General features: G+C 43.1%; 1 protein-coding gene across 3 annotated transcripts in view; it reads left to right on the top strand.

Annotated features, from left to right (window-relative positions):
* Positions 1 to 12,034, top strand: part of NLN (neurolysin) — a 28,084-nt gene that overhangs the window by 569 nt on the left and 15,481 nt on the right. Inside the window, exons 1-3 of one of the 3 annotated variants that reach the window (XM_083403964.1) lie at positions 97 to 175; positions 5,394 to 5,650; positions 6,082 to 6,230. In XM_083403964.1, the coding sequence (XP_083260090.1) occupies positions 135 to 175; positions 5,394 to 5,650; positions 6,082 to 6,230 (447 nt within the window). In that variant the 5' untranslated portion in view covers positions 97 to 134. Of the gene's footprint in view, positions 1 to 96; positions 176 to 3,570; positions 3,764 to 5,393; positions 5,651 to 6,081; positions 6,231 to 12,034 lie in introns of those variants that run through there. The other 2 variants (XM_083403963.1, XM_083403965.1) reach the window with 2 other exon arrangements.

The raw sequence follows: 12,034 nt of genomic DNA, 5'->3' as shown, positions 1-12,034 counted from the left end.
GCGCGAAGCGGCAGCGGCGGCGGCTGCAGGCGCACGTGGGGGGAGCTGTGCGTGCGCCCCGGCAGGCGGCGAAGGGAGCTGGGAGCGGCCGGCGCGTGGGAGCGGGGCTGCTTTTCCTCGCTCGGCTTCCCTTCATGCTGTCCTTGGGCGTCTCCGCGGGCCGAAGCTTCTGCAGGTACTCCGTGCAAGAAAGACCTCGCTTCACCTGCAAAGGAGTAAGGCGGCAGCGTCTCGGGTGGGATCCGTTCGCCCCGCGTGGTATCTGAAGGACGCTGGTGGGAGGGGGTCTGGCTGTCTTTTTTCCTCCTGGCCGCAATATCTTTTGTGTGGCACAAGTGAATTAAGCGGCCATGCCCTCCCTTCCGCGGTGGGAGTAGCCGTTTGGTAAAATCGCTCCTGTAGTATAGGTTAACCTCTCTATCGCCTTCCCTTGAACTGTTTCCAGCGCCCGTTTCTTCCTTCACATGCTAAGGAAGAAAGCCGTACCTTATTCTTAAGGGTGTTTCAAATAGACGCAGAGGAGGGAATCGCTGCGGTTTAGGAGTTGTCATCTCTGAAAAAGAAGATCCCACCCCACTTCAGCCCTCCTGAACATATTGGCCACCCTCTCCCCCCTTTAGGTGCCACAATTTTAGCAAGGCTCCCGCACTCAGAATGTGACGGAAACTATCGAACATGCAAAAAGAAAAAAAAGGGGGCACACTATGGGAATCTATTTATTGTGACATGAGCCTTTGCAGGCAGCAAGCTGCATTCATGTGGGATGCATGCAACGAACATCTGATGTATGTTGAGTCCACATGTCATGATTTCAATAGCATTAGATTTTTAGATTAATCTTTATGGGACCAATTGGGTGTATGCTTTCACTGGATTGCAGTTTGAGAAGTAGAATTAAAGAGCACCCAAATGTGCCTGCCTTGACTGCATGAGATCCCTTACTTAATAATACAATACAGTTTCTGACACACCTTAATCTAGAACAGTGACAAAAGGGCCCAGTTCAGTAATCATTTAGCAAAAGCACTAAGTCGCTCGTGCATTTTGGAGTTAATTTATTGAAATGTGCTTAGCTGCGTTTGTAACAGACATGCTTGTATATTTAATATGTGATTGAGAAACCTGTAAAGCTATTGTTCTTGTCTTTAGGAGCTAAAGTGATTATAACAGTCTGCCTGTATATAATATGCTATGGTCCTATACATATTTTACAGTGATGAAGGTACAGGCTAAAAAAAAAAAGAATTTCTAAGACACTATCTGTGTTACTAATGAGGGTGATTGCAGGTTTTAGATGCCATTTGAATAAGCATGCCTCTGTGACATATTCTGAAATCATTGCTTTATTCCAGCAGCCATTCCTTTGCCAATTTAGTCTTGCCTAAATCCATTAGTGGACCTGAATTTACATAGTTCTGGTTAGAATCAGGCAGTAAATCAGTGCATGTTAAATATCTGATACATGAAAGACAGATGAGTGAATCTTACAGGAGAACTTAGATATGTACAGAGTGTTTTGAGTTTGATGTAAGTAAAGTTTCATCTCTACACGAGACATAAATAATGCAAGCTGCTTGTTGTCCTGAAGCTGTTCTTCATATTTTCAGCAGTGCTTCTGTCACCAGTCCCTATGAAGTTACTTTCTAGTGTAAATGGCCTTTATCATTGGTTGAATGTTTGTGGGATAATCCTTGTTGGACTTCTTAAGGTCAGAGAGCGAGTGGAGCAAATGAGAGCAACAGAACAGTCCTCATTTTCCTTTATATGTGCATGTACTAGCTGCAGTGGTTAATTGCATGGCCAAGGAACGCCACATCTGCAGAAAAAGTTTTTCAAGCTCTTAATATGGAGATACTCTGTGAGCACCCTCCAAAAATAGCTGTCTGTTCTTCCTGCTCTTTAATTGAAAGCCACAGAGTGTGATCTGATCCCTAAACTACGCCCAGTCCTAAATTCCCCTTGAATGCCCAACACAACATCAATACAGTGAATTTATGCCAGGTGATCTCACTCTAGATCTCCTTTGGTTTTTTATGGGATGCAGTGATGGGGAACACTGCACTAGCTACTCAGCTAACCCTTGGGTATATTTCAGAAGTACATGGACCATGCAAGATTGATAGTCCCATGATTCTGTGAACCTGTCAGAATTCATCCCACTACTGCTATTATTCAATAAAAGCTGTCTGCATTAGATGTGTGTGCGTGTTCTCCTGATGTTAGCGCTCCTTACTGCCATTGTTACTCAGCTTGGATGTCTTAATGGTTAGGGCCCTATAATGAAAGCAGGCAGTGCTGTTTGTCACCCTACCAGGGCTTTGGATCTGCAACTTGTCTATGGCTCTGCCAATGGATAACAGCTCAATGTTCTCCTGTATCAGCCCCTTCAGCAGTTACTTCCGGTGGGGCTTGATAATAAGGTATGCTGGGGGAATGGACTAATAAACTGATGCTCAATACAGGTGAGACAGAGGTGCTGTGGTTGGGTAGCTTATCTGCACAGAGAGTTCATGTTGTACTTGACACAGTCACCTTTTGCCTGAAGGAACAGGCTCGCCACTTCAACGTTCTCTTTGATGCATATTTGTCACTGAGGGCATTTGTCACTTCTGTGGCATGAAGTGCCTGTTAGCAGCTTATATTGGTGTGCTAGATAAAGTCTGGACACAGAGTATAACCATAACGTTCCGTGCTCTGCTACCCTCTAGGTTAGACTGTAATGTGCTCCATATCACGCCTTTGAAAAATGGCAACTAGTTCAGAATGCAGCGTCTAGAATACTAAGTGGGATTGGTTGTCATGATCACACCACACTGGTGCTGTTGTAGTGGTAAAGCTGGTTTTGACCTTTAAATCCCTTTACAGCCTAAGATCAGCCTATCTCCTCATGTGCCTACCCAAACGGTAACATCTTCAGGCCCAGGGGAAAGAAAGGCCTTCTCAGTAATGGCATCCAGTTATGGAATGCTGTCCCTAGAGAGATCTGCCTGGCAGCTGCTTTGTTGACCTGTCAGTGCCAAGCAAATACCTCCTTGTTTTCCCAGGTCTTTTAGAGTTAATTTTATCCCTGCCAATTGTATTTATATGGTGATTCCTGCCTTTTAGTCTTAACATTTTCTGATTATTACCTGTGCCTCCCCCCCTTCTTCTTTCTTGTTCTTTTTGCATTTTCCTTTTGTGCAAATCACACCACCAATGCCTGTTGAAGGACAAAGTATATAATTTTTAAATACTTTTTTAATACTTAAAACAGGCAGAGTTGCCATTTTGTTCCTGGCAAAAGGGTTTTTTGCTGGATGTTTATTGCTGGCCAGGGATTCCGTCCGTCCCTTGTCTAAATAGAGCCCTGGAGTTTGTGGCTGCAAGGGTCAATTGCTGCCCTTCTAGGCCATGGAGCCTCTCACACAGTAGATTCTGTGTGCTGGTGAATTGCGTCTTGGCGGGTTCATAGACTGGATTCTGTGATAATCTTATGGCACACCTGCTTTCATCCACTGTTGACTGGTTCCTTCCCTCCACAGAGTACTGCAGTAATGGTGGCGTTAGCAGGGATGCAGTGGAGTGGCTGCTGGCATTGTTTCATTCTTCTTCTTCCTTTATGCTGGTATTGTTTTGCTTTCTGCTCTGCCGCTGGGAATACATAGGATCACAATTACATGATGCTCCCACCGGATTGCCCTGCCCATCTTTTTGCAAGCTGCCAAATTCATTTTCACTTCTCTTGTTTATCAGGGGACTGCTTTGTTGGAGAGATAAGTAATTTGTACGTTTTGATGTTTTAATCCATCGTTTGAATTTCCTGGCGTTGCTGTGGTTCAGTTCCCAGGGTCTGGAGGTCTGTTGCTGAGATTAAATTTCAGCTTCACTTTACGTTGTCAGGTTTCTCATGGTTACCTAAATCCTGATAACAGTTGTCATAAAAAGGTCTAATTGAAATCTGTGGTTGGAACTTCACCCCGCCCCTCAATAGCAAGCTTGAATGTGTTTTGGAGCATGAATTGTGGGATTGTGAGAACTCCTTTGTTTATTTATCCCTTGTACGTTTAGAGAAAATTGGAATAATGAGGGGGCAGTGGCCTGCTGGTAGCTTAGAAAGCAAATTTAGTCTTGGGAACAGAACTATTATGGGTGAGAGAGAAAACAGGAAAAAATACTTTCTCCACACTCAAGCTGCTGCCAAGCTATTACCTAAACCTTGTATGTCAGACAAGTTTCCCTCCTGAAAGGCTATTCTCCACATGCTATCTCCCACACACTTGGTTTTCCTAAAGTTCTTTTTTTCTGATACTACTATTGTTCCTATTGTGTTACTATTGTGACAGACTGTGGAGGGGGTTGCCTTACTGACCAGTCCCCATTTTTTAACTTATAGGCTGCCACCAGGCAGAATGGGTCTCTTTCTCTCTGTGCGAGAGAATATATGAACCCTAGGGTGATATGAAACAAAGTTTTACTCAGAATAGACCCACTGAAATGAATGGGCCTAACATAAGCTTGGCTCTTTCCTAAAATGGATTGTTTGGCACTATCTTCTTGTTGTTGTTTAGTCGTGTCTGACCCCATGGACCAGAACATGCCAGGCACTTCTGTCTTCCACTGCCTCCCGCAGTTTGGTCAGATTCATGTTTGTAGCTTCGAGAACACTATCCAACCATCTCGTCCTCTGTCGTCCCCTTCTCCTAGTGCCCTCCATCTTTCCCAACATCAGTTCTTTTCCAGGGAGTCTTCTCTTCTCATGAGGTGGCCAAAGTATTGGAGCCTCAGCTTCAGGATCTGTCCTTCCAGTGAGCACTCAGGGCTGATTTCCTTAAGAATGGATAGGTTTGATCTTCTTGCAGTCCATGGGACTCTCAAGAGTCTTCTCCAGCACCATAATTCAAAAGTAGCATCTCTGATTCCAGTGTCTCTGTGGCCAGCCAGAACATTCCTAAGAGGGTAGTGTCACCTTTTAAACTCTACACCTACATGTCAAAAGAATGAGCCAATTTTATCCAGCTATCTCTAATGAAAAAAAGGAGTACTGTAATTTCAAAAATGTTTATTCAGAGACAAAGCCAAAAATATGTTTATTCATCTTCATAGTAGGTGTCTGAATTCCCCAGACACTGGTTGGCATTGTTGAGCTACATCTGAATATATGGTTTCGCCACACTATATATGGATTTGCCTCAAATTTTCTGTCCCCTTTCCCAGTTTTCTTCTGGGCCTTCATGTCTCTAATCCCAGTCCTTATCAAAACATTTCAGATGTATAAAAAAACTTCAGAATCTTTCATCTCACCTTATATTTCTTAATAGTTAATCTCCACAAGTGCACCTGTAATTTCCAGTTAACCCAGTTTTTGCTATATTGCATCTTTTGCTATTTAGCTTCTCCCCTCCTTCTATTTACAGGGCAGGTGGTCCAAGGGTTTTACTCAGAATGACATTAGGAACAGAAATTACTTCAGCTTTCAAGTCCTCATCCTGTAGTGCATCAGACCGAAACTTCTTGAAATGGGATTTGCCGCCAGAGCAAATTAGAACAAGGACTGAAGAACTTATCAAGAAAACAAAGCAAATCTACGACAGCATTGGAATGCTTGATATGGAAGAGGTTACTTATGAGAACACTGTACAGGCTTTAGCAGATATAGAAGTGGAGTATTCAGGTAATTGTGACATGGCTAAGTATCAATTTCAATTTGCACCAGAAGGGGAGAGACTAAACTTGTGAAATAAGATTTCTAAGTACAGGTGCTTATAGCTAAATATAACAGCAGGGGCATGATATAGTATGGAATTAGATTTTCAGCAATGTGATTTTATAACAACTTTGAATTTTGCAGGCTAGGTAGGAAGTTGACCATTTTGGGCTTTGCATGCATATGGAATTAGCTAAGAAAACACTTTTTCTGCCTGACATTCTATGAAAAGCTCAAACAAATCTTGAAATAGTAACAGGTGTTTTTTTTATTTAAAAAATCTAGATAATTTGTTCATAGTAGGAAGGTCTCTTCCTCCAAATGACTAGTACTGAGGACTGCTGTTATCCTCTGTCTTTTGTTTATTTTGGCGTTGTTTATTTTTGGTTTTCTTTTAGTGGAAAGAAGCATGCTGGATTTTCCACAACATGTCTCACCTGATAAAGATGTCCGTGCAGCAAGCACAGAAGCTGATAAGAGACTTTCTCACTTTGATGTTGAGATGAGCATGAGAGAAGATGTATTCCAAAGGGTTGTCCGTTTACAGGTAAAACAGTAGGGAAGATTACTTGTCAGCCATTTGCCTAGGTGCCTTATAATGCCAAGTCTGTCAAGGGATTCTACCTATGTGTTCAGTGCTTTTCAGCATTTCTGTTAATTTTTTTTACTTAAGAAATGGAGAGATAGCTGTGTCTGCTCTGTTTCAATAGAAAGCTGGAAGAAATGGTTAACACTTCTCAAGGAGAATTCAGTAAGAAGAAATGACCTGTGGTTTACACAGCTGCTCCAGGCAGTGGAGAAAAAAAGGAATTGCAACGTAATCAGTTAAATATGTTTTCATTTCGATGGTTGAATATTTCTGATCGTTTAATATTTCCTTAAAATAAAACACCCATTGGCTTGCATCCAAACATCACACAAGAAAATCACAACTCAAAATAAATCAGGAAGGGGAAAAATCGCAATAAAAGCAAATCTAATAAAACAATTTCAGCATTAACTCGTCAGATTAAGATCAGTACAAGAAAAGGAAAAAAACAGACCAAGTAGGATAGCCCCTGGCTGTCATGGCAGTTTTAGCTGAGATTCCTGCAAAACAGGGGGTTGGACTAGATCACCCACAGGGACCCTTCTGACTTTACAATTATGTGGTTCATTGTATATCTCCCCCTGCACGTGTGCACACCAGGGCTTAGTTCCAGAGTTTATGGAGTTGAAGTGCATTTTGCATCCAACATATCTTGCAAAAATGAATTAGGCCCCATCAGCTGCTAGAACTTTTCTATAGGGATATACTAGAATGTTGAACAGAATATCTCACTCTTTGCTCAGGCCATTTTTACAGCACTTATTGAAATACTTTATTGTCACTTCTACAAGTTGTATACAGTGAGATTACACTTAGCCCTGTACTTGCTCTAGAAACTGAAGGCCATGGAATATTTCTCCACCATTGTTTGATAACTGGAACTCATTTTCTCTGCACCTAAATAAATCTTTTGTAGCTGCAATCTAGGTCAATTAAGAAAAGCTTTGCTATAGTTAGCAATGGGTTTTAGGAATGCCTACGGCTTGTTAGAAAACATTGGTCGTGCGCAGGAGCAATGCACTTCTTTGGTGATGTTAACTTATTGCACAACATTCAGATTAGACCATCGTTTACATACACTTTCATCTCAAAGTAGTCACTTATGTAAGTGGCACATGTAGGCAGAATAAGAAGCTGATATGAAGACAGGCTGATACAATTCCACTGCTGAGCATTTGAATAGGCCTTAATATAATATCTGTTATTTGCTAGTTACAGTTAAGTGTAAATTGTTAGCAGTGTACAATGATAAAAGTAAAGACTAACCCTGTTTTTAGGCTGATAGTCTACAAAAGCTGCTTGTGAATGGTGTTGCAAATGCTTTTATTATTGGAGATGCAGCTTTTACTATACGGTGAAATGTGATCACTTGTGTGTGTCACAATTTTGTTATCTTCATAGTCATATATTTTAATCCTACTGTAGCATTTTTACTTTTTTGTTCAAATCAAAATAAAGCAGGATTTTTTTTTTCATTATTTATGATCATGTTTGAGTTAATGCTGTACTTGAAGAGCCCATGTCTTACTAAAATTCCCACCACTCTTTTGGTTACTTGCCTTGAATTGCTTTTTAAAAATGTTTTGCTGTCAGCAGTTTTATTTTGTTGTTTGAACAAGAGGGATAACCCATCTGCTGCTTCTCTTCCTGGTGACAGCTGAATTACATTTGTGACAAATTTCTACACTATTCATTGGAGGGTTTTCATTATAAAAAGAAGCAATGCTCAGTCAGGATGCCTCTGTCTAAAAATGCTGATTCTCAGTAGGAGATTCCGTTGCCTAGAGGGGTTTGCCTGTAATTTAATTCCTGTTCTGCTGATGAGCAGAAGGAAGCCTCTAGTGTGATCTCTTTGGCTAAACGCTTCATCTTCTATTTGTTGAATTAACATTAACGCTTTATTAAATTTCTTTTTCATTATGTTGGCATAAACATATATGAAAAAAGGGCAATATAAACATGGGTAGAAAAATAAAAGCTAAGGGATGGACTTTTGCCAACATTGGCTGCCCTCCACAGTGTAGATCTTGTGATCTAATGTATAGGACTGGGAGAAAATGGCCTTCTGAAGTCCTCCAGTTTATTTGCAAGCGGGGGGAATAGGGAGGAGGCATAATGGGGGGGAAGGGTTCTCCAACATTTTCAGAGTTAGAAAAACAATTCTCAGAATAAAATTCTTTTATGGTTCTTTTTTGGTTTGGAAATTTTGAACTCCGTTACATTGCTAGGTCATCCTGAAGGAAGCAGTGACCTAAAAGGATTACCACATCACTTCTGCCAACAATATTAAAATGCCAGGGGCTGCCACCTTGCTTGCATTACTCGCCAACCCCACCTACCTGCCACCCTCTGCCCAATCCCTCACCCCCTTGCCAGTCCCGCTTTGCAGCTTGCCCCAAGCCCCTTTTTCCAGTTCTAAAGCACACCAGTGCAAGTAGATAAATAGGTACCATTGGGGCGGGAAGGTAAACGGCGTTTCCATGCGCCCTGGCACTCATCACGGTGTTCCATTGTGCCAGAAGCTGTTTAGTCATGCCGGAAAGCTGTCTGTGGACAAATGCAGGCTCCCTCGGCCTGAAGCGAAATGAGCGCCACACCCCATGGTCAAGTTTGACTGGACTTAACCGTCTAGGGGTCCTTTACCCCCCCTTTTTTTTAAAACATCACCCTACCCTACCTTCTTTTCTTCCCATGGTGGCAGCAGTGGAGACTTGGTTCCTCTCTGTTTTGGTCCCTCACCCACCCACACATGAGCAGATGTGGTGAGTGTCCTGACTCCCACTTTCAGACTTGGAACTCAAACTACTGGTTTAAAGGTTTTATTCCAAAAATCAGTATGGCATCCCAGCTTAGAGCAGTCTACAGGTTACATGGTTCTAAGGCAAAGCAGAGCTCTATGGCTGCGCATAAGCTAAAACAGCACCCCAGCAATTGACATGCCCTTTGGACTTTCCTTTTGAAGAGTGGAGTGGGCACAGTCATTCACATGGCTGAACTTCTGAGCCTCAGGACTGGCCAAGCAAGCTCCTACTCCTTCAGGTTGGCTGATTTTGAAGGGTCTGTTAAAAAATTGGTGCCATCGCCTCTACATCCTTGGAGACAGAGGTGGAGATGGCTGGGCTTGGCCCATAGTCAGATTAATCCTTAAGTACCTCCCCTGATTAGGATGGCTCTTTATTGACAGCAGGTGGCACCCAGACGTGGGTCTCGTGCTATATCAGTCAGCTGTAAGGTAAAGTCAGGGTATCCAGTGGTACTGAGGAGGCGTCATTCCTCTGACAACATATTTGGCTCTTCCGCCAAGTCTGAGCCTCCCCACTCCCAACCACTGGGACCCTCTCCAGGGTCAGAGTCCTCCTGTAGATCCTGTGCATCATTTTATATAATGTTTTTCTTTATTGTTCATGGTACAGAAGATACATTTTGAGAAAAGGATCCTTTGCATCTTGAGCACTCTCTCCCAGCCCTGTGGGCCCCTCCCCTGGATCAGAGTCTTCCAGCTCCCTGAACTACTCTGAGCAACAAAGAGGGCTGATTTGCAGAGGACCCTGGGGAGAGCTGCAGGGTGGTTGCTTTCTGATTCACGGGAGTCTGATGCTGAGGATGCTAGGGAGGGTCCAAGTTTGTGGGGAGGGGGATTTCCCTCAACTTACTCTCACGCCCTGCCTTCCTCTCCATTGCTGTTGGAGTCCGCCTCTGACACTTCCACTGTGCCTACCTGCCGCTCCCTTCACCTCTGGAGTTGTCAGATGCTGGGTCTAGCCTCATCTCTCCAGAGGGGGCTGCTCCACCTGTCCAGTTCACCCCTCGGGAAGCAGGGACACCTCCCCCATCACTTGGGCCCTAGAGACACCAACAGAGGCACAAACAGATGGAAGAGGGTTCAGCCTTTCACATGGGATGCTAGATGGCTTGCTAACAAACGGAATTGCTTGCCATGCTAAATTGTGCCCACCCTGTTTCCTTATCATAGGATTGAAGGGGGTGTTGGATCAGCTTCTTCAGCTGAGTAGCCATGTCACCTGCTGTTCCTTTATCTGTGCCACTAAGTATGTGTATTGCCTACTGTGCCTTTGAATAACACACTTGCATCTGTATCACAATAATCTGGGCATTAAAGCTTTTGGAAAAACAGGTCACCCAAGTCCACATTTGTCAGCAAGTGGGAGCCAAGACATCTTCCTGCTCATCTGACTAATCCCATCAAGATATCTCCGTGGTTTTCAGATCACCAGCAGCAACATTTCTTAAAAACTAGATTAAAATGGAGGATATATAACAAATAAAACGGGGCAGTATACAAAACAATTAAAAGTGTAGGAGTCCCACAAAGCTTGGATAAACATATATGTTCTTAAGAGGCATTTCAAGGTCATTAAAACATAATACCCAATCATCCAAACCATCAATCCATGAGGTTAAAAGTACTTGATGCTGGGACTGGACCACAAGTCGAGCCTGAATGTAAATTGGGGGTGGGGCTCCTGGGAAACCAGAATGAGCTTGGGATGTCGGAAATCCACTGATGTGGGGAATAAAGAGCTACTCAGATAGGGAGAGGCAGCACCAGTGGCAAGGAGGCTTGTCCGTCTCCATCTATAAAAAGATAGATGCCTAGAGAGGAGGGTTATACACATATATTTAGAAGGGCTAAACACATATATATTCACAAAAGCAAGAGTGGGAGGCTTGTGGTTTCTTCAAGTGTGTAGGACTCCAGATCTCATCAGCCCCAGATAGCATGGCCAGTATCAACTGTGATGAGAGTTGTAGATCAAAACCACATAGAGGACCACCTTACCCTAAATAGAATACAGATTGAGAGGCTGAGTGAAATCTGCCTTTTGAGACCCTGCCTGAGGCAAAGTTTTCGAACAGTGATAACCTTATCTAGGAAACAACTTTGTGTTGCTCTGTTCGGCAGCTGAAGAACAGGGATTAAAGGAATGTACCCTTGCCTGAAGTATGTGTAGTTATCTCCTTCCACCTTTGCCTTGTGATTGGATTTGCCCACAATCCCATCTGAATTAAGTGCCCTGTGTTAAGAGGACAGAAGTTTGTTGAATGCCCGACACACCAAAGAGATCTGGACAATGTTAAGGAATACTGCTGTTGTATAATGCGGCACGGATTAGCTCCAAAATGTACTAAAAGTACTATCCAGTACTAGGTCCAACTCAAGAGTAAAACCATTGAAATTAATGAACATTACTAATTTAGGTTCATTAATTCAGTGGGGATACTCTTGAGTAGAACTTAATTGGATACAGTCCTGATGTAGAAAAGGGTGCTGACATAAAACAGAAGAAAAGTGTTCTCTTTTCCAGATGTTGAAAAATAATGTCTTTCGGGTTTTACACAAAGCTCTTTTTGTGTGTTCCAACTACATACAAATCGTGCACATAAGCAGGGAGAGCGGATGAGTTTGCTAAACTCTGCCCTCCCCCCACCCCACCCCCTGCCACCATCTAACTCATGGAGGGTGAAAGGCGGAAGCAGTGAGCCTCCCCTATGCATAGAGGCTCCCTGCATCATTCCTTCAGGTTACAGACTCTAACCCAGAAATAGTACCTCGGGTTAAGAACTTTGCTTCAGGATGAGAACAGAAATCGTGCAGCAGCAACGGGAGGCCCCATTAGCTAAAGTGGTACCTCAGGTTAAGAACAATTTCAGGTTAAGAACAGACCTCCAGAACGAATTAAGTTCTTAACCTGAGGTACCACTGTACTGGTGATTTTGGGTTTGCATAGTGCATTTTCTCC

Source organism: Podarcis tiliguerta (genome assembly GCF_965153285.1).
Source record: "Podarcis tiliguerta genome assembly, chromosome: 11".
NCBI lineage: Eukaryota > Metazoa > Chordata > Lepidosauria > Squamata > Lacertidae > Podarcis > Podarcis tiliguerta.
Note: the sequence above shows the minus strand (reverse complement) of the source record. Positions and strands in the feature narration are given on the sequence as shown.